At 42.3% G+C, this 22771-nt stretch overlaps 2 protein-coding genes and 1 long non-coding RNA gene across 3 annotated transcripts in view; all 3 read left to right on the forward strand.

Annotated features, from left to right (window-relative positions):
* The window catches only part of LOC134061801 (cytidine monophosphate-N-acetylneuraminic acid hydroxylase-like), a 99018-nt gene that overhangs the window by 62678 nt on the left and 13569 nt on the right, over positions 1–22771 (forward strand). The window contains exons 13-14 of the mRNA XM_062517602.1: positions 7621–7737; positions 21423–21538. Coding sequence (XP_062373586.1) covers positions 7621–7737; positions 21423–21538 — 233 coding nt within the window. The remainder of the gene's footprint in view (positions 1–7620; positions 7738–21422; positions 21539–22771) is intronic.
* Positions 1060–3279, forward strand: LOC134062378 (uncharacterized). Its single transcript, XR_009935445.1, has 3 exons — positions 1060–1198; positions 1710–1796; positions 2910–3279. It is a non-coding gene; the product is annotated as an uncharacterized LOC134062378 (long non-coding RNA).
* On the forward strand, positions 15904–18957 carry LOC134062673 (uncharacterized). The gene is made up of 5 exons (XM_062518774.1): positions 15904–15987; positions 16958–17006; positions 17120–17258; positions 17745–18632; positions 18735–18957. The coding sequence occupies exons 1-5, from the start codon at positions 15904–15906 to the stop codon at positions 18955–18957; spliced, it is 1383 nt and encodes a 460-aa protein (XP_062374758.1).

Raw genomic sequence — 22771 nt, forward strand, 5'->3', positions numbered from 1 at the left:
ATCATCTCAGGCTAACGTTAGAATTGTATCATGTTTCCCAGGTCAGTTTTACTCCCTGCCGAAAATAGGGGTGGTTATGCCTTGATGGGTTTGTTTCATAAAACACAATTGAATGTTCATGGATGTGACCAGGTCAGGACGACTTCATGTGTTTGCTGTTTCATGCAGCTAGCAGTTAACGGCTAACATAAGATAGCCGCTAGCTAGCCCCGCACAAACCCAGCCTATGTTTATGTGTTAGGCTTAGAATACTAATAGTTAGATTATTATCTGAAAAGTTTAATGTTTAAACGTAGGTGCAGGCCAGTCTGTGTTACCAAATTGTCCTTATGTGTCATGAACAATTTGCGTTGTTACAGACACTAAAGTTCGTCCACAAACATTTGAATTATTTGAATGTCCGTGTAGCAAACCACACCATCTTGCCTAGTCTCTCTGTAACGTTTATCACGTGCAGACTATCTTTGAAGGACAAGTTACACAAACGTTAGACTTATCATTATTTTTGTATGATGTGATCAGCATTATTGTAGGCTACTTGCTCTCATTCGACTTCTATATTAAACGAGTAAAGCAAGTAAGTTTTTCATGATCATGGTAGAGGCTGCCTACTCTAAATGTTTGAGTGATTTGTTAATCACAAACAAGCCTCAATGTAATTAAATGTTTTCTTCCCAACTTTTAATTCAAATTCTAAAAGATTTCAGTAATCTGATATTATTATAGTTTTGCATGGTGTAAATTTGTTGAGTTTGATATACTTTCTCCACAGACGTGGGAGTGCAGAGTGCAAGACATCAGCGTCATTGAGGTCTCTCTTACAGAAGCATTACAGGTTAGCTCATGGTTACTTTTGCGGTAGACACCCATACCTATGTGCATAATTATTATCATTGTCCCTGTTTATTATAAGCATGGAATGCTCTTCATAGTCACTGAAGCAGATATCATACTTAGATCAATGTTTTCTGTATGCTAATTGTAATTCTCTCTACAAATGCTGGGTTGTTTTGTACATTCTTTCTGTCCCCTCTACCCTCGTATGGTTCAAGACGTGCAGAATTTCACACGCATTGTGCAACTGAAGTCCAAGTTTATGCCAGAACTTGACATCTGCTCCAGGCTGTCTGCTGAGTGCCATAGGAAGGGAGGAGAAACAAGACATAAGATTAAGGAGATCATGGCTGCCATTGATCGGGTTAGTGAGAAGTTGTTTTGTGCCTCCCACTTTGAAAACCAATATTAGGCCATGAGCTACGGGGCCGTAACATGCACCTGTCAACGAAACATTTTTGACCATGCTGACATGACAAATTTGAATGTTAACATTTACATTTTTGGGTTGCACTACCTGTTTCTACCCCATGAATAGATTTGCATTGAAGATCAATGTGTTCCAAAAAATCTCTCAATACATTGGAAATGCATTATATGAACCTCTACATGTGATTACGTAAACACACCTTGTCACATGCCCCATCTCTCTCTAAGTCATGAGCATTACATACATCTTATAATGCATTTCCAATGTATTGAGAGTCTTTTGAAACTCCTCTATCCATGGAGCAGTAAACAGGCATTGCATCCCAATACCCACATCTCCAAGTTAACATTGGGGGATTGCACGGTAAAGGCGTAGTAAACATTAAGATGCTTAATTTGTAAGTGTAAGTAAAGTAGTGTTATTATTATATTTCCCTGTTTTGCAGAATCCCATCATTGGCTCGTTGAGAGTTTGCCACCTGCAAGCACTTGTTGTGTACTTGAAGGCCCTGAGAAACTCAAAGGAATACCTGGTAAGTGTAAATGAATATCCCAAAAAACAGTGTAAATTCGGTGAAAATGGACCTCAGACTCTCTTACTGCATGAAAATGCATCAAAGAAGTCGTGGAGACGGACAGTATTTTTCATTGATGAAGCACTATAGAGCTTGCATCGGCGTACACTATATTGCCAAAAGTATAGTGATGTCAATAGACATCCCATTCTTAATTCATAGAGTTTAATATGATGTTGGTCCACCCTTTGCAGCTATAGCTTTTTTGACCATTCATCCAGAAGCGCATTTGTGAGGTTGTACATTGATGTTGGACGAGGTGGCTCTCAGTCTCTGCTCTAATTCATCCCAAAGGTGTTCTATTGGGTTGAGGTCAGGACTGTGCAGGCCAGTTAACACTAAACTCTGTCATCCATGTCTTTGCGGACCTAGCGTTGTGCACTGGTGCACAGTCATGTTGGAACAGAAAGGGGCAATTCCCAAAACTGTTCCCACAAAGTTGGGAGCATGGAATTGTCCAAAATCTCTTACTGTTCCAACATGACTGTGCATCAGTGTGCAAAGCAAGGTCCATAAAGACGTGAATGATATAGTTTGGTGTGTATGAACTTGACTGGCCTGCACACAGTCCTGACCTCACCTGACCTTTTTTTTTCAGTTATTAGCTGGTTTGATGCTCATTGGGCTCAATGCCAACCCGGCTAATAGGCTAACTGAAAAAAAAAACATCATACCAGTCTCTAGGTATGGTGAAGGGTATGTGATGTGGGGCTATTTTAATTCCAAAGGCTGAGGATACTTTATCAGGATGCCTAGTATACTGGATCCATGAAATAAGTGGCTTTTAAAGATAGAAATCTTCCTGCCTCTATGGGAATTTAACATATGGGAGCAAATACTTATGACCCCTGTATTTTAAGGAAGAACATTTATTTATTTGCTATACATTTCACTCACAAAGACAATTGGTGTCCTTAAAGGTGGGATATTTCCTAATTTTTTTAGTCAACTTTAGCATGGGTTCCAATACTTATCCTCGCTGTATATGCTCTATTTTCTGACACAATGTGATACTTATTCTTTGTATCATAATGTGATACTGACCCTTTTTATATTGCATCCTTGTTTTAGAGCTGCCAGGACTGGTGTCATCACTGAAAGCAGTCATAAACAACATGGCAGATTCATCTATTTCCTCCAGCCAAAGCGACTCACCACGCACTAGCAGTGAGACTTGCAGTGAAGACATGGTACTATGACTGAAGTACCTTGAACCGATCCCTCATTAGCATTGTGCAGGCCCTCCATGATTTTGTGATCTTGCACGTTCACCAATTCATGCAAATTCAGGGACTTTGCTGCATTTGCGTGTTGTAATATTCAATAAATGTGAATGGTGATGTGTAGTTATGTTCCTGTTATTGTGTTATTAGCATTATATATCCTTTGCTTGAATTATGTATTTTTGTAATTTTATTGTAATAAAGTTCCCTTTCTGAAATGAGATTTGTAATCTGTTGTAATGCACTTGAAATTAATTGTAATGTAATACACTTAAAGTGTAATATCGACATGTATGCCAAAGTATAACAATATGGGAATTAAAGTACAGATAAAATATACTTCAAAGACAGTTCTTTTCTACAATAAAATATAATAATATTGCACTGAAAGTATGTGTCTATGATGTTTAGCTTGTAATTGAACTTCACTTGAAATATGTTATCATTGTCATAGTGGGACACTTTAAATGCACTAAATATAGTACGGAAGTGCATTTGTAGATCACTTGAAATATTAAAGAGGCATACTAAATTAACATACTTTATAGTAATACTTAGTATGATAACAGTATGTACAAAATGTACTTAAACTCAACTGTAAGTTGAGCTCCAATTATTTTTTAAGTGTACTTCTATTAGAATGGTCATACAATGTAATTGTACTGTAAGTATGCTTAATTGCTCATTTTAATTAGTGTAGTTCAGTGCACTTGAAGTTTGTAAATAGTTGTTCCAATTTAGCATACCCTACACACTTGAAGTATAGTGAAGTTTGTATTACGATGAACTTAATACATACTTTAATATACTTAAATATACTTGGATTTGACGAAAAAAGTACACACTGTACTTATTACACTCTGAAAAAGTATATTTTCAATAGTTTTTTTTTTTACCTGGGTACCCTTAGAAGTGGCCACTTAATTTACACACATTGAAATGTATTACAACTTATCACCACGAAGTGGCAGTTTAAGTCCGCTGTAGCATTGCCGGTGTTATGTGCCTTCTGCTTTTCCCCACCTACTGGTTTCTTTGTGCATGCTTGTGTTGCTCACAACAGCTGCAGGAGTTTTCACGGTTTTCAGGCCGCATTTTATATCTGTGCCATCACTACACTACAACCACTCGGACGAAAGACATGTGAAATATAGGCTATAGGCTATTCTAGCAAAAGGTGGACCACAACTTCATTCACAAGCAGAGCAAACGATTCAAATTAGAAAAACCTAGATTGTCAACTGAGGGGACGTTTAAATAGCCTATAGCCTAGGCTAACCATATTCTTTAGGTTAAATTGTGTATAGCCTATGGTAAAGTTATATTCGGACTGGTCTGACAGAAGCAGCAGCTGGCAATGGAAGTCAATAAATAATTTCCGGGGTCAAAGAAATTGGAAAAAAATAAATATCAAAATCAGTTCTGGCCCTAAGTCCGTTTTTTAAATGTACTACTTTTGATCTGACCACGAAATCGAAATTCTGAAAAACAAAGCATTATTATTTTTGATCTTGGATTCTCAATTGAATATCAAATGAACGAAGCATACATGGACCGCGATTGTTGGACTTCTATTTTGACAAGTTTTTGACATTTTGTCTTCCACATTCATGAAAGGGTTGGTATGAATGTTGAGTCATGTTTCATGAAACAGTCATGAATGCTTCATGTGCAGTTCATGACAGCTGTTATGAATGTGTTATGAACGAACCCGTTAAGTAAAGTGTTTCCAAATATTTCATTATCTGTGTCAGTGCAGTCTTTCCTTAAGTTATTTCCACTTTTCCAATTTAAAGCTATTTCAACTTAAAAATAAAAATAAGCAAATGCATGTCTACTTATTTCACGAGTGAACACAGCATAAAGAATATAGTCAGCCAGTTTCACTGTTTTCCAAGTTATTTGTTTTTTACTGTTTTTTCAAGTTGGTTGAACTTGAAATATAAAAGTCAACTGATTTCACTAACTTTTCAAATTGACAGTGGAGAACTCAAATATTCAAGTTAACTTGAAATTGTTAAGTTATGGTCCCTAACTAAAAAAGTTAGTTCAACTCAAATTTTCAAGACAACTGGCCCAGAATTTGAGCTGAAGGCATCAACTACTGTACTGTATTTTTAATTCAAGTTACTGGAACTTTCAAGTCTGTAAAAACTTACTATTTTGAGTTCAGATACCATCCCCTGTAGGAATTATGGGTTAATGTTATTTTCTTGTTTGTAATGTTTATTTTTCTCATGACTGTTTATTGTGGCTTTTTTGGATGTGAATAACATAGATCAACTATTGAACAAAATTACTATGTGACAGATTTTCAGAGTTTTGTCAGGGTTACCAGATAGATAGATAGATAGATAGATAGATATATAGACAGATACTTTATTGATCCCCAAGGGGAAATTCAAGAATTGGAATACCATTGAGAGAAGACCATTATCAATATATGGACATTTTAGGGAGTAGACATATATTTCTTGGGGTGCAATGCAAAATTGACTGCTTTCTCAATTAGCATTGATCTGGCTCCTTGGTGGTGTCACAAAGTTGGTAAGGTTTTATGGTCAGATGAGACTAAGATTGAACTTTCTGGAGACTAAGATTGAACTTTTTGGACTGAACTCCAGGCGCTAACCACACACAGTACACCACCCAAAACACACCATACTGTACCTACTGTGAAGCATGGTGGGGGCAACATTATGTTGTGGTGATGTTTCTCTTCAACGGAGACTGGGCAATTGGTCAGGATAGAAGGGAAAATGGATGATGCCAAGTACACCCAAATTCTAGAGGAAAACCTGCATCCCTCTGCTAGACAGCTGAAGATGGGCAGGTCATTCACCTTCCAACACGACAATAATCCTAAACATACTGCCAAAAGAACAATGTAGTGGCTTAAAGGGACATGTTTTTGAATGGTTATGCATCATGCCTTGAGATGGGAGAAATATGGATTTCAATGAAACCCATAGGACTTCCTGCTTTCAATTATGTAAAATTATGATTTTTACGTCATTGAAAGCAGGAAGTCCAACATTGAAATCCGTATTTCTCCAATTTCAAGGCAAACTGAGGGAATGATCCACGACCATTCAAAAACATGACTGGTTTTCTAAAGATACAAAGCTTAATGCTAATCGGTGAAGTGTCCCTTTAAGGATAGGAAGGTGAATGTCCTTGAGTGGCCAAGTCAGAGCCCTGACTTAAATTCTATGGTGGATTGATTAGTAGTCCATCGCCGTTTCCAACAGAATTTGACTGAATTTTAACAATTCTGCAAGGAAGATCGGGCAAATATTCCCCAATCTAGGTGTGCAACGCTAATTGAGACATATCCAAACAGATTGATGGCTGTAATGAAAGCAAAAGGAAGCTCTACAAAGTATTAGATCAGGGGTATGATGAGTTTTCTACGACGGCGTATTAGGGCCACGTATATTTTTCAGAGGTGGGGGGGGCAATATTCAGAGACTTCACAAAGTCGCAAATTTGCCACTTTGTAAAGACGCAAATTTGCCACTTTATTAGGTCAAAGATTTGCCACATTATAAAGTCTGTGTGTAACAGTGTAACCGGTGGTTTCTGCCCTGCGTTGAATGCTCGCTTGATAGAGTAGCCTAAGAAAGCGTGACGCCGACACAGCTGATTGTATTCTCTTTTTGATAGTTTACTGGAAAATATTGTAGGGATGGGAGGTTATAGGAGATGGGGAGGCTAACATGTCATTCCAAACTCGGGTCATTTATTTTCCTGACGTGTACATGCTAGGCTACACGGGGCAGCAGGAGGTGTCCACTCGAAAAACAATAAACTAAATCAGTCAATCGCTCGTCCACTCGTTAATCACACAACTATCTCGCACACACACACACACACACATACGACAGGATACACAGGGGAAACAGACAGAGTAGTCCAACAAGGGGGCTAGCCTACAGCCTCGGCGCTACACAAACAAATGAGACACACAGCTGGCCGGGTTTGAGTCTCCTTCCCAACTCCTCTTCCCAGGGTAATTTTGAGCACACAATGAAAGGAAGAAATTAACCCCGAAAAAATACATTATAAGTATACAATTCGCTAGGAATTCGAGATGAATTCGACCAATTAAACACAAAACCCTGCCTGGCTTATAACCTATAGCTTCCCATTTGATCCGCAAATTTCCGACTTTATAAAATGGCAAATTTGCCACTTTTTTCTCGCAAATGTGCCACTTTTTTCACAGAATATTGCCCCCCCACCTCTGAAAAAAAATATATATATACGTGGCCCTAATACGCCGTCGTACTTTTCCAACCCTGTTATTCTAGTTTTTCATTTTTTATTCATTTTCATAAATGCTGTCTTTTTATTCATTACTTTGATGTACAGCTAAATTTGTAAATACAACAGGGAGATTTTTTTAAAATAGGTTTTGATTTCAGGCTGTAAGACCAAAAAAAGTAACTATTTCAAAGGGGTACGATGACTTTCTCTAGACACTATACTGCACAGATTCTTTACCTGTTGGCTATCGTTTGCAGTAGCCCAAAAACTGTTTGTGTCTGGAATTGCAGGTGATTGAAACGGATGACGATTTTAACCCTGTGCCTGGGGGCTATGACTACTTGGTGGACTTTCTGGATTTGTCCTTCCCCTCCAGGCGCCCAAACAGGGAGCACTCTTACCTAGAGGTAAATGGGATGATGTCCAAACCACACATACCTGTCCAATCTGCAATTCAAATTAATCTGAAACAGCCATGACAACAATGCCTGTTAATCAAAACAGTGGCATGTCCTGATTCCTGATACAGTAGTGGAGGTGCAATATACGCTAACAGTGTTTGCACCTCCTACAGTGGGTACGGGTTGAGAATGCACCTTCTCCCGCGGGACTCCCGAAGAGATCCCGCAGGCCGTCAAGCCGATTTTTTTCTTGGCTAAGGCAATGTACCCAAACAACCACCAGGTGGCAGAAAGTTTCATCCCGCATTTCAACCGCATTTAATGATGAAGACCACATATCCGTCAATAGTCGACTCCTTAATCTCATTTAATCATTAAAATGAAGGTGATGACTGGTGAAATTATTCAAACGACGTTTCAATAAACCATTGTTGAAATGAATTAAAATGGTTATAGAAAATCGCCTACAGCCTAACGCCGACACAGCTGATTCTTTGATTGATTCTAAGCTGTTTTGATGTAGGGATGGGTAAACTGGCGCGCTACAAACATGCTACCAATCAAATGTAATATTAGTAGGACTAGCCTACTTAGACACTTTAGTCATAGGCAACGTTGCCATGTTAATTTGGGCTAGAAGTGCTTGCTTGTGGTGGCGCTCCTGTCCGCTGCTTCTCTCGAATTGTGTGGCAAATTTGTCAACAATCAGCTTAAATGTCAAATCATATTTATTTCTCTTTGTCGCCATGGTTTTGGGGGAAACGCGGAGAAACGAGATGGTCAGTCCTCATATTTTTTCTTCGCGTTTCGTTATAAGAAATATATAAGTAATAGTTAAAGTCTTCTTCCGTATTGAACAGATACGGGACGCTCTTTGTTCCGTATTTTAAGGAACTAGGCTACTCAATGCACACACACTACAATGAAAAACACTAAACATATAGCCTACAACCTAATGACACTTTAATGCAGCGTTTCTCAAACTATGGGCCGCGAAACGTGGAGACTGCTGCTGGTCCGCGAGACATGGAGTGAAATTAAGTCCGGTGCTTCATCTGATAATTTGCTGCGCAATTGACCAAGCAACCGCGGACCAACAGAAAAAGAAAGCAAACGTTGCTGCTATCGGGAGGAAATGCTTGCTAATTTGATGTGTTTAAACATAGAGCCATACAATTAGGTGTGTCTGTTATTATGATAATTTTCGAGCATAACTGCTTGTCCATAGCTCAGTGACAGGTGTTAATAGCCTTGCCATAAGCACTGCTGTGGAATGCAGGTGCTTCTTTTATTATGCGGTTAGAGCATAAGCGCTTACTCATATAGACTATAACTCAGGGACAGGTGCAAATGGCATTGTAATGTGCATTGGTTATGTACGTGTTGTGGCATCACAAGGGGACGTGTGGTAGAGGGGCGCTATATTCCTCTACAGAAGTGGCTATCAGACGACAAGATGGCCGCCGCCCGAACTACATGTCCCAGAATGCATCGCGCGGACAGGTGCAAATGCCTCAGTCCCTTGATTAAGGCAGGTGCTCAAGCATTAAGGGAACAAAGGGTGCAGCAGAGACAGAGAGCGAGGAAGCGTGTTTGTGAAGAGAGACTGAGATTAAAAAGCTAAGTTGTCAAGGCCTTAAGAAGGCACTTTTGTTTGCTTGCTTGCTTTTTGAGTTTAAACTACTATTTTTCATTGAGCTGTTTTTGGAAAGAGTGCTCGAAAATAAAAACCCTCTGCTGCTTGCAACCACGTTTGGCTGTTGTCTGCCCTACACCCCGCCTGCTGCAAAGAAAAACCTCTCATGACCTCACATATGGTGGAGAATGCGGGCAGTAGGTGCATAGAGACGGATGATTAAAACCGAAGATATTGAAGACTTGGCGGAACTTTTTTCAGGACTTCACACAAGGGACTCCCAAGCCCACATGGAGCAGCTACTGCAGATGATGGTGGAGGCCCAAAGGGCTCAGCAAGAAACCAATGCGGCCTTGCTGCAACAGCAAGTAAAGGCAAATCAACTCAAGGAACTGGAGCTTCGACAAACTAAGCCAAAACCCAAAGCAGGGAATTTCATTCCAAAGTTGGGAGTCACTGATGATGTGGAAGCTTACCTCCATGCATTCGAGACTACTGCTACTCGAGAGGGATGGCCGAAGGCACAATGGGCAGGGCTCTTGGCCCCATTTCTCTCAGGTGAGGCTCTTAAGGCATTTCAAGATGTGGAGGCTAGCATTGGCCAAGACTATGACAAGCTAAAGGAAGAGATTTTCAGCCGTCATGGCCTTACCAAGTTTAGCTTAGCACAGCGTTTCCATAATTGGAGTTATAAGGGGGGGGGGACACCCCGTGCTCAAATGCATGAATTAATTCGAGTGACCAAGAGGTGGCTAGAACCTGAAAAGAACAGCTCTGTAGCCATTGTGGAAACCCTTGTGATGGACCGTTACCTGAGAGCTCTGCCATATGAAGCAAAAAGGATAATCAGTCAGCAGAAACTAACAACAGCTATGCAGTTAGTAGAAGCGGTTGAGCAGTATCAGGCAGCCTCTGATATGCTCCGACTTCCCCGTAAAGAACCCTCAGCCTCCATCCCCGTTCGGCCCAGCTGGGTCCACCAAAAAGAGACCAAGCCCGATAGTTCTCCTTCTAGCTCACAGAGAAGAGGGTTTAGTCAACCTGTTCAGTCCAATAGATTCCCGAACCCTGAATCTCGACAGTGCTATCGCTGTGGTGAGTTGGGCCATATCTCGTGGCAGTGTGAAAAGTCAGATGAGCCGATGCCCACAGCGGGGTCTTCAAGCAACCCTCAAGTGCACTTTGCTGCCCTCTTTGGGGAGATGGGAGACCAGAGACCGACCTGCCCAGTAACAGTCAACCAATGTGATGTGGAAGCCTTGCTTGATTCGGGAAGTGCTCGGACCCTTGTCCAGGAGGCTGTGTTGGAGGCATCGCACTTTGCTCAAGGTGAATCGGTTCCTGTTGTTTGTGTCCATGGGGACACCCGTGAGTACCCAACTGCCGTGGTGAGACTGAAGACAACTAAGGGGTCATTCAATGTTGAAGTGGGTGTAGTCAAGACACTTCCTGTCCCTGTTTTGATTGGTCGAGACTGTCCAGCCTTCTCCATGCTGTGGGGGGAAGCCCAAAAGAAGCGCAACCGGGAACCTCGAAAACGTAAGTCTCAAGTTAGTCGAATGAGTAAAGTCTGGGTTAACCTCGCCAAGCCATGTTCTTCCCCACCCACTGTAGCTCAAGTTTTTGCAGTGGACTCTAGTGGCGGGGAGTCAGAACCCGGGGAGGCTGCCGACTCAGAACCGCAGCCCGTGCCCAGTGAAAATGAGACTGTGGATGTTGGAGTGACACCACCCCTTAAAGGTCAGTTTGGAACAGCTCAAATACAAGATCCCACCCTGAGTAATGCCCTAAAAAATGTTCAGGTCTTAGAGGGAGCTTTGGTAGGCGCCAGGTCAACCCCTTCCTACCCACACTTTGCTATTAAGAATGGTCTGTTGTATCAGGTAACTAAAAATAATGACAAAGTGGTCGAGCAACTCCTTGTTCCCAAACCTCACCGCCCCACAGTTCTGCAGTTAGCTCACACTCACTTATTAGGGGCTCACTTGGGGGTGGAGAAAACCAAGGAACGAATATTGCAGAGGTTCTTTTGGCCAGGAGTTCACAGGGAAGTAGAGAATTATTGTCGCAGTTGCCCAGAGTGCCAGGTCACAGCTCCAAAGCCGATGTACAGGAATCCCCTCATTCCCTTGCCCATTATAGAAACCCCTTTTGAGAGGGTGGGGCTGGATATTGTGGGCCCCCTCCCCAAGAGTGCTAGGGGCCATCAATACATCCTCGTTCTGGTGGACTACGCTACCAGGTTTCCAGAAGCTATCCCCCTAAGAAAAGCTAATGCTAAACAAATCGCTAAAGAATTGTTCATTTTCAGCAGTAGAGTAGGGCTGCCAAAAGAAATTCTTACTGATCAAGGAAGTCCCTTTATGTCCAGAGTTACTCAGCAATTGTGTGCTCTGCTGCAAGTGAAACAAATCCGAACCTCAGTGTACCATCCACAAACTGATGGGTTAGTGGAAAGGTTCAATCAAACTCTCAAGGCAATGCTGAGAAAGGCCATTAGGGAAGATGGAAGAAACTGGGACCAGCTTCTCCCCTACCTCTTATTTGCAGTAAGAGAGGTCCCACAGTCCTCCACAGGCTTCTCACCCTTTGACTTGCTGTATTCTTACAAACCAAGGGGACTGCTAGACATTGCCAAAGAAACCTGGGAGGAGCAACCCTGTCCCCATAGAACCATGATTGAACATGTGGGGGCAATGCGTGAACGAATGAACACTGTATATCCAATTGTGAAAGAGCACATGGAAAAGGCACAACGGGATCAGAGTGCAGCCTATAACCGAGCAGCTCAACCTAGAGAATTCAAACCGGGGGACAGAGTTTTAGTGTTGGTACCCACGGTGGAATGCAAGTTCTTGGCTACTTGGCAGGGACCGTTTGAGGTCGTTGAAAGAGTGGGCGAAGTCAATTACAGAGTGAGACAACCTGGAAAGCGGAAAGGTGAGCAAATATACCATGTTAACCTCTTAAAGAAATGGCATGATAGAGAGGCGCTGTTCACTGTTTGTTCCCCCAGGAAGACGAGTGAAGTTGCTCGAGATGCAGTGCAGTTTGGTCCTGATCTTTCCCCTCACCAACTACAGCAAGCACGGGAGCTGGTGGACAGCAACCAGGATGTTTTTTCATCTCTCCCAGGTTGCACACATCTAGTGGAACATGAAATACACACACAACCCGGAGAAGTGGTGAACCAAAGACCATATCGGGTACCGGAGGCACGCAAGAAGCTGATTGAGGAGGAGGTGAAGAAAATGCTGGAGTTGAAGGTAATTGAAGAGTCCAAAAGTGCTTGGTCCAGTCCTATAGTCCTGGCAGACAAACCTGACAACACTGTACGTTTCTGTAATGACTTTAGGAAAGTAAATGCTGTGTCTAAGTTCGATGCCTACCCCATGCCGCGGGTTGACGAGCTCATTGAGAGTCTTGGTAATGCCCGATTCATAACCACTCTGGATCTTACAAAAGGTTACTGGCAGGTTCCGGTGGCAGCGGACCGAAGGAGAAGACAGCCTTTGCCACTCCAGGAGGCCTGTGGCAGTACAGGAGGATGCCATTTGGGTTATGTGGGGCCCCCGCCACTTTCCAACGTTTAATGGACCAGGTATTAAAATCTCACAAAGAATATGCATCTGCCTATTTAGATGATGTGGTGATCCAGAGCCCGGACTGGGAAAGCCACTTGCCTCGGGTACAGATGGTCCTGGATTCCCTCCGACAAGCAGGCTTGACGGCGAACCCCAAGAAATGCAAGCTGGCATACAATGAAACAAACTACCTAGGGTATACCATCGGCCGGGGCCTGGTCAAACCTCAGGAGGCGAAGCTTGCTGCCATACAGGAGTGGCCAAAGCCTTTGACAAAGAGGCAGGTGAGATCATTTTTAGGCCTTGCAAACTACTACAGACGGTTCATCCCTAACTTTGCTATGATAGCCGCTCCTCTCACAGATCTGACGACAAAGAAACACTCCCGGATGGTGAAATGGACGCCGGCGGCGGACGACGCCTTTGAGAACCTGAAGAGGGCATTGTGCTCAAAACCGGTCCTCGTGGCCCCCGACTTTAGTAGGGAATTCGTGGTTCAGGTAGATGCCTCGGAGGTGGGTCTAGGTGCTGTCCTATCCCAGGTCCATGCAGGTGAGGAACACCCAGTTCTTTACTTGAGTCGGAAATTGTTGCCAAGAGAGAAGAACTATGCCACAGTTGAGAAAGAGTGCTTAGCAATAAAGTGGGCCCTGGCAACACTCAGATACTACTTATTGGGAAGAAGGTTTACTCTGGTTACAGATCATTCACCGTTACAATGGATGGCTAAAAACAAAGAGACGAACAGTAGGGTGACCAGGTGGTTTTTAGGGCTCCAACCTTTTAACTTCTCTGTTGTTTACAGACCAGGACGACGCCATGGGAATGCAGATGCCCTGTCCCGCCGTGATGCCTTTTGGTCCTCATTCGCCCTGCCGAGGACGTCAGGCCCGGGAGGAGGGATATGTGGCATCACAAGGGGACGTGTGGTAGAGGGGCGCTATATTCCTCTACAGAAGTGGCTATCAGACGACAAGATGGCCGCCGCCCGAACTACATGTCCCAGAATGCATCGCGCGGACAGGTGCAAATGCCTCAGTCCCTTGATTAAGGCAGGTGCTCAAGCATTAAGGGAACAAAGGGTGCAGCAGAGACAGAGAGCGAGGAAGCGTGTTTGTGAAGAGAGACTGAGATTAAAAAGCTAAGTTGTCAAGGCCTTAAGAAGGCACTTTTGTTTGCTTGCTTGTTAAGCTTTTTGAGTTTAAACTACTATTTTTCATTGAGCTGTTTTTGGAAAGAGTGCTCGAAAATAAAAACCCTCTGCTGCTTGCAACCACGTTTGGCTGTTGTCTGCCCTACACCCCGCCTGCTGCAAAGAAAAACCTCTCATGACCTCACAGTGTACGAAGACGTGACCTTGCTTGCTGTTGGCCCAGAACAACATGCTCGGATTCACCAACAGAGTCGCGGCCAAGTTGGTAGATACAGATGCCTGCTCTTCAGAGCCATCACCTCAAAGGAGCACTACAGAGCCTGGTGCAAAACCACCAACTGGGATGGATCGAAGGGCAAGCAAGCACTGCCACACAACGTGAAGGCCTTTGTGTTGTCAACACTAAACAGAAAGTTTCCTACGATGGGGAGAAGTGGCCGCAAGGGCTGCATCGATAAGATCAACGAATGCCTTCGCAAGCCCCGAAACCCCGGCGATACATTTTCTTTCCTTTAATTCAATAAAAAAAATTGTTTATCTGAAGAACTTTTCCGAGGTTGTCTTGTCTACCAAATCCTAAACTTAAATAGCGTAAACATTTTATCTTATGAAAAAACTCTTAGGGGGAACAGTAAGGCAGCCCTTCCTCCATATCGTAGTAGGCCTATAGGCAATTTATTAGAGGGGTCAAAAAAACTCATAAAGTAGGCTAGCCTGCTACTTTTTCCAGACTAAATGTGTCACTTTAGTGATTGGCTCTTTCAAATGCAAATTAGGTGGATGGGCTTTTGAATGGGCCTGCTGCAGGTGAGAGGACAAATCCTAAGAATTTATTGTTTTTACAAAGTGCCATTATCATTGCCATATTCTCTTAAAACATAGGCTATATATTTGAGATGTGTGTTTGGAACAGTTTTTCAAATCCCCCGGGGGGTATTTGTTAAGCACTCATTCACAACTATCCCATCGCTAAATGCTCTCTTGTGTTGCGTGATCACACACGTATAGGCTACCTGTCGTAGTGTGCTTTTAATTTGATAGGCCTTATTATTATCTCCGCCAAGGAGGTTGTTTTTTATCGGGGCTCAGTGTGAAAGGAACAGGTCAACCCCGCGATTAGGGGTGTGTGACTGATGACTTATTTGGCAAGGCTATCATTAGGCTTACTAGGCTATGTGCCACGTCCGATTTCGCAAGTGGTGTAGTAGGCTACATTTAAAAATCGACAGCTGTCTGTGAGATCCATTTCTTGAAGAGCAATTGTCTTGTGCGATCATTCCCCCTCCCCCACACTTGTCTAACCAGTTCACTACATTATAGCCTACCTATGTGCGGCACTGAGGACTACTGCCTCCCCCTCTTCTCTATCGACAGACACTTGAGCCCGACACTATGTCAATGTAAAAATGTGTGTGAGTGTGCGCTGAACCACGAATTCACATATTAACTTTTCTTTTCAGCAGACATCGCAAACATAAAAAAAATCGCAAAACAGAAAATCTTTCATTTCTTTAATAAAACGATGTCTTTTCTCCTGAGGGGTTCCGGAGAGGTTCTTCGAATGGGATATGAACCCCTATCGCTGGCGTCCGATACATATCGTCGCCGTCGGGCGGAAACCTCGTAAGTCCGAATTTAGTCAATTTCATATTTCTTCACAAATCGATACTATTGGTCAGTCCCCACGTGGGTCTGTTATTTTTACAATTATTAACCAATCTGAAGTGTTGCAAATAGCTTGAACGCAAATCCCCTAACTCCATTGGACACTTCAACTGTCGGAAAAATCTCGTAACTCCATGTCTCCGCGGGAAGCTCGCGGTATGAAGTCTCAAGTCAATATTGCAAGTCGCAAGAAATCGTCGTGCAACCCGTTCTCCGAGGTAAGTGTGCTTTAAACACTGGTTATTCATTTTAAATAACCATTGTCTAATGGTTATTGATGATTCAGTTATTTGCCAAACAGTTTAATCTCGATAGTAAAGTAATGGTAGTGCTAGTGTAATGTACAGTATTGTTTCTGAGGATGCTAGCATCTATGACAGATGTTTCTTTCTGCTAGGTCTAGCATTGGACGTTATCTATATTCATGTTGATTAAAATCTTCCATGGTGTTGTTTCTGACAAGGATAATGAATTTAAAACACTAAAATTGTTTGTGTTAGCCACTATATACATCGGTTTTGTCGTCATGTTTGGTGAGATAATTACCGTGATTTTCGTGGGGCTTTAAAAAAAAAAAAAACTGGACCCTGCGCTCCAGATCAGAACTTGACGTTAACGTTAGCTCAAGACAATCCACTGCTATGTGACTAAACCCTGTACTTTGCAGATAAGACAACAATTGTCAAAAACAACATAATTAATTGAATGTACTATGGCAAGATTGTACTGTAGCTTACAATGTCAAGGCATTCAACAAGTAGCTGCCTTTGCCATCATCACTTTAAGCAAGCTAGTTGGCTTCTTGCCTCATTATCATACGTAAACATGTAACTCAGCGAAATGATAATTTGACCTTTATTCATTTTCATTTTTGCAGCAACAATGTCTGTGTCCTTAGAGGAACTATGCAAAATGGTAAATGTGCCATATGATCAGGCAAGGGCCTTAGAGAGAGACAGTTCAGATGGAGACAGTATAGAGAGAGAGGAAGAGGTGGAGGATACAGAGGTGGACGATACAGTGATGCATGCTGGTAAAGAATTTCTGAAAGATAATCATGATTTCACATGGCAAAATAGATGAGTTTTATGTAGATGGATGTCACAACAATAGACATTTGTTAACATAATTATACTAAAATAACTAATTTTACCATGTGCTTGAAAAGATTTCTCTGGTGGTCTGGAGGGAGAGGAGGCCTCGCTGCTGGCTCCAGAGCAATTACAGTTTGACACAGGTAGGTTAGATGCTTTTCTACAATTTTTCATTAAATGGAATAAGGTCCTTAAACTATAGTTTACAAAGATGTAACTCATTCATGCACGATTGGTTTGTGTGTGTATATTGCAGTTTCCCCTGGTGGAAGTGAAGAGGATGCAGAGAATGAGTGCTCTGATGCTGAGGAAGACGCACCTCCAAGGAAAAGACTGAGAGCTGAAAACACCTGGAAGAAAGTAATCAACAAGAAAAGAAGAATGGTTGGGAAGTCGTACGTTGGAAAACAAAAGCAGGAGGAAATAAGGAGGGAGCCACGGGCTATGGGGCCTGGATGTTCCTCAGCAGCATGTGCCAAGTCAGGTAAACATCACTGCAATGCCATCAGCGAGCTTGAGAGGAATAACATTTTCAAAGACTTTTGGCAACATATGACCTGGGAGGAGAAGAGGGTGTATGTGCGCGGTCTAATTGATGTGGTCCCGGTGCAAAGGAGAAGGGGGTCTGAAAATTCCCGAAGATCAAATTCCTTGTTTTTTTTTTTACGGGTCAGTGGGCAGAGAAGACGCGTCTGTAAAAGAATGTTTTTGTCTACCCTGGGAATAGGCGAGTGGTCTGCCCTTAACTGGGCAAAGGAGGGACACACGCAATCACACACAGAGGGACAAACACACAGCAACACATGTCGTTCAGTGGCAGGCCATGAATTCATTCGCAGCTTTTTGCACGACCTCCCAAAGGTGCCCTCACACTACTGCAGATCCACAACGTCCAAACAGTATCTGGAGCCTGTGTTCCAGTCGATGGCTGATCTGTATGCAGTGTTTTGTCGCGCTGCAGCAGAGAAGAGTGTGAGACCTTTGTCAAGACAAGTGTTTGCAGATGAGTTCAAGCGTCTCAACCTAGGCCTTTACCACCCAAAAAAGGACCAATGCGACACCTGTTGTGCTTTCAAGACCGGAAACCTTCCTGATGACGAGTGGCAGCATCACCTCCTTAAAAAAGAAGAGGCCCGCGCCGAAAAGATGTCCGACAAAAGCAAGACCAACAGCAACATCATGGTCATATGCATGGATTTACAAGCGCTCCTTTTGTGCCCAAAGCTAAAGGCTTCTGCCTTGTATTACAAGACAAAGCTGGCAGTTCACAATTTTACTGTGTACAACATGCTGACACACAGTGCCACATGTTATGTCTGGCATGAAGGCGAGGGATCCCTATCTGCCAGTGAGTTTGTTTCATGCGTGGTTGACTACCTCTCTGCACACACTGAGCCGGACACATTTATTCTGTGGAGTGACGGCTGCGGATATCAGAACCGGAATGCAGTTCTAAGCAGTGCACTTCTTCTGTTCGCCATGAAGAAAAACAAAGTCGTCATCCAGAAGTACCTTGAGAAGGGCCATACTCAGATGGAATGTGATTCCGTTCACAGTGTCATCGAGAGACGTCTGAGGGACCAGGATGTCTATGTCCCAGCGGAGTATGTCAGTCTCATGAAGAGGGCCCGTGTGAAGCCTCATCCATATGATGTCAAATACATTGACCACACCTTCTTCCAGGACTTCTCCAAGCTGAGGCTCTGCAAGTCTCTGCGCCCTGGAGTGAGGCCTGGTGACCCAACTGTCCATGATATCAGAGCCATCAGGTAATTACCGATATAAATCTTGAAATTGAAATTATAATGTTGCATATTGATTTATGAAATCTTACAGTAATTATGTTGTTGTGTTACATTTTGTGCTAATAGATACAACAGCAATGGAACAATGGACTTCAAGATCAACCACTCTGATGACTGGCATCCACATCCGACTCACCAACTCCGAAACTCCATCTCAGACAACCACCCAGTCACCCCACTCTATTCAGACCGACTGAGGATCAAAGAGCTGAAATTCAATCATCTCCAGGACCTGAAGGGAGTCATCCCAAAGGACTACCACAGCTTTTATGACAATTTGCTTCATTAGTATAGTAATTAACACACAGAGCCTCACATACATGCACACAGACACACAGACCCACCCTACTCACAAACATCTAATTTCTAATATCTACTACTGTTACCATTACTATGATTATTATTGCTTAGATACATTTTAAAACTGTAATGTACATGTAAAATAATATAATGCTTGAATTGAAATGAATTGAATGTGTTGGATACCACCATTAAATTGTTGTTTTTATTATTGTTTTATTGATTCGAAGTTCAGCTGTTCAGGCCTACTTCTAGTCATGCCTCTATTGGTACTGCATGTAAAATACCCAGTAGCAAGGTTTTTATTTATGGGAGAAACAAGGGCTGTCTTCTGGTGTCAAGAAAGCCTGTTTTCTTTTAGATAAGAACGAGTGAAAAGAGTGACATATCAGTAGGCTTGTTTTGGTTAAAAATCAATAGCTGCGATGCTCGGGTGAAGATGAAAGTCGTGAGCCAAGGTAAGTGATCATTTCCGCCTATTAGACGACCTAGTCAGCTCGTCTTTTTTAATATTATGTCACTTAAATTTTAAAATAAAGTGTAGAAAGCAATCACAATCGTTAGTTTTGGTTAACTAGTAAAGGCTTTTCTCTTGATAAGCTCAACGCGACCGCAGACTTTGTTTGCAGATTAATTTCAGTCTCGTTGTTTAATTGTTTTATGTTCGTAAAGCATCACTCAGCTCTAAAACGTTTCAAATAGATTTAGGAAAGATGTATGTTACTACGATCTTTAGCTTTACTGAGCTCTTATAGCCTTGTCTTTTGTCAAAAGACTCAACGCGACCGCAGATTTCGATAAACACAGTGTCCGTCGATTTTATGTCCGTCCGTACCATTCTTTTCAATGACAGCGTAAACTCCTATCTCCCTGCTGCCAAGTCATAAAGCTCGTATCTCCGATTAAACATGATTTTGGGGAAATATTGTGTTAATGTTGGTACACAACAATAAAGGATAACAATATAAGTTATAATTCCAACTTTAAGCTTACAATGTTTAATAACTTTTCCTGAAAACTAATGGATTTGGACTTACGAGGTTTCCGCCCGACGGCGACGATATGCTTCAACCAGTTGCGCCACAGGCAGCTCGGGTGTAATCACCGTCAGGCTTTATTCGGGACATGGACTTGAAATGCTGATCAAATGTTCTGACATGTTAAACTGACGTTAGTTATTAATTCACCATATGATAAAATGCTGTCATATAGCTTGACGCCCAGCAGCCTATGGTAGTCTATGCCTATCTCTGAATCAACATGAACATGCATACGATACATACGTTGCTAGAAACGTATTTTGCGGAGCTAGGCCTGCTAGTCGATGGTTACAATGAATCACCCTCACTGCCCTATCGCATATCTGACCATCCATTGTTACAATGTTACAAAATGTGCGATCTTCTCCATGCATGTAGCCTACGGTTATAAATAAAGTGACAAGCATAGGCATGTATTTTCTGTTAGATTTCTGTTAAATAGCCTACATTTTATTTTCAGGCGTCAAAAGTGGTGGGGACAAAATCTGTGATAAATGCTGGGTACATTTAGGCTACCCAGCGTCGCCGGTTAAAATGAACATGCCTCCGTTTTAAAATAGCCTATACACATTTCTAAGTAGGCTATTCCTAGCATGTAAATGTAGCCAAAATGTCCATCTTGTCCATCTCTTTCGTCTTCGCCTTGACATTGACAATAATAGCCTATTCACGGAAATGCGGTCTTGTAACTATTTCCTTCTGATAGGCCTATAGGCGATTTTCTAAAACCATTTTCATTCATTTCAACAATGGTTTATTGAAACGTCGTTTGATTAATTTCGCCAGTCATCATTTTCATTTTAATGATTAAATGAGACGGATATGCGGAGCATTTCTCCCTCTCCATTGACCAAAACGTTGCTCTGGCATCTCTGCTGGACTGACTGAGTTATAGGCTACGTCGAGTGAGAGAGCTGTGAGGTAGGCTGTAAAACATTCGAAAACTCTGCAACTGCAATCTAACATGCCGAGCGTCATGTCTTTTTTCTCCGCTTGTCACCAGCGCGGCGTCCTCGGGTTTTTCCATGAGCCGAACCTTCATATTATTAGGGCGGTCTATGTTGCCCCCTTGCGGTTGCAGTTTTAAATACAAAGTCCCAATGCTTCGGGATTCCCGATGTGCGGGAAAGAAAGGAGCACTCTCAACCCGTACCATCTGTACGCTGAATCGTTGTATTGACAAGAACGATCAGAGATCAACACAATAAGTCTTATATTTGGAATTGTATGCTATGTCCACAACAACGGCCAATGTCTTGAGTTGTTTTGTTTATTGTGTGTGTATTGTTTTTGTTGTTTTGTGACCTGTAAAAGTATTTGAGGCATGTAGAGACATGTTGTTTTCCTTGCTTGCCTTTTGGAACCAAAAGCATTTAAGTGTGTGTGTGTGTGTGTTTGTGTGTGTGTGTGTCAGATGAAGAACAGGGTGGGAGTGATGAGACACGTGGTGAAAACTGGTCTATTGTGGGACGATCTGTACATCGGTTTCCAGAACCGACTCAGCAGAGATCCTGATGTTTATCACCACAGGTGAGACATGGGAATACACACACACACACACACAATCAGGCAGACATACACACACACACACACACAGACACGCATTAGGGGTGCACGATTCAGAAAATGTCACGGTTCGATATCGATATTGATTTTTAGGCTCGAGAGTTTATTCAAAATCGGTTGTTGATATTTCAGTTGAAAATGGAATCAAATTACACCTTTCCCTCTCCTGTCAAAGTAACACTGTAGGTCCTAGCCTACACCTCTCCTCCTAAAGTAAAATTGTAGGCCCCAACTGTTTTTATACTGTGCTAGGATTGTGTAGGCCAGTGGTTCCCAAACTTTTCAGGCTCTCGGCACCCCTGAACATATCTCTCTCCATCCACGGCACCCCTATTTTTTCCACTTCTTTAGCAGCAATTGGCCCTAGCATTGCTTTAACCATTTTGCAGGCTAGTAATATGAGCAAGTCTGCTAAAGTGTAAATTGCTTAGATTTAGCAAGCAACTCAGTAACTAAAGAAGTAGCCACACACACGGTATCGGAACGTCACCACCTGTAGGCTTATTATCGCCCTCTTACGTGTGTCACTTGATATTCATTTATATACAAACTAAGACGGTGGATTCGTAAAGAAACGCAAGCCCCCACACCTTAAGTATATCTAAATTAGCTATGTACCAAAAAATACATTTTACCGTGACTCAAAGAGCTGTAAACAGTGTAACCATTGCAAGTAGCCTACCTGCACTCTTTTCTGTCTTTTGTCAATACAGAATAACGAACAAAAGAACTGTTGTTGACATAACACCAAAGATCCTTGATTAAGCTCCATTTTAACCCTCTCTGGTTACACCCTGAATCAACAGTAAACTGTAGCCTGTTGTTGTTTGTGCTGCAAATAAAACTTCAATTGATATTACATTATGACTTTTTAAAAATGTCATTAAATGATCAAGCCTTGGACCATTACGCGGCACCCCTAAGCATACGTCATGGCACCCACTTTGAAACCTAGTGTAGGCTACATCACTGCCTGCCTGCCTGCAATGCAGACTTGTAGGCTATGTTTGCACAATGCTACAGTATAGGCTATGTTTTCACTAAAATTCAGCCCAATGTTACATACAAGACAAGTATGCCGTTATCACCTTTTTCTCACGGTAATAAGGCCCTCTCAAAATATACATGGTGACTGGTTCACCAAGGTGAAGGTCTGGACTAACGCAAAATGGTAAAGTGTTCAACGATTTTGTAAGC

Source organism: Sardina pilchardus, chromosome 17, assembly GCF_963854185.1.
Source record: "Sardina pilchardus chromosome 17, fSarPil1.1, whole genome shotgun sequence".
Taxonomy (NCBI): domain Eukaryota; kingdom Metazoa; phylum Chordata; class Actinopteri; order Clupeiformes; family Clupeidae; genus Sardina; species Sardina pilchardus.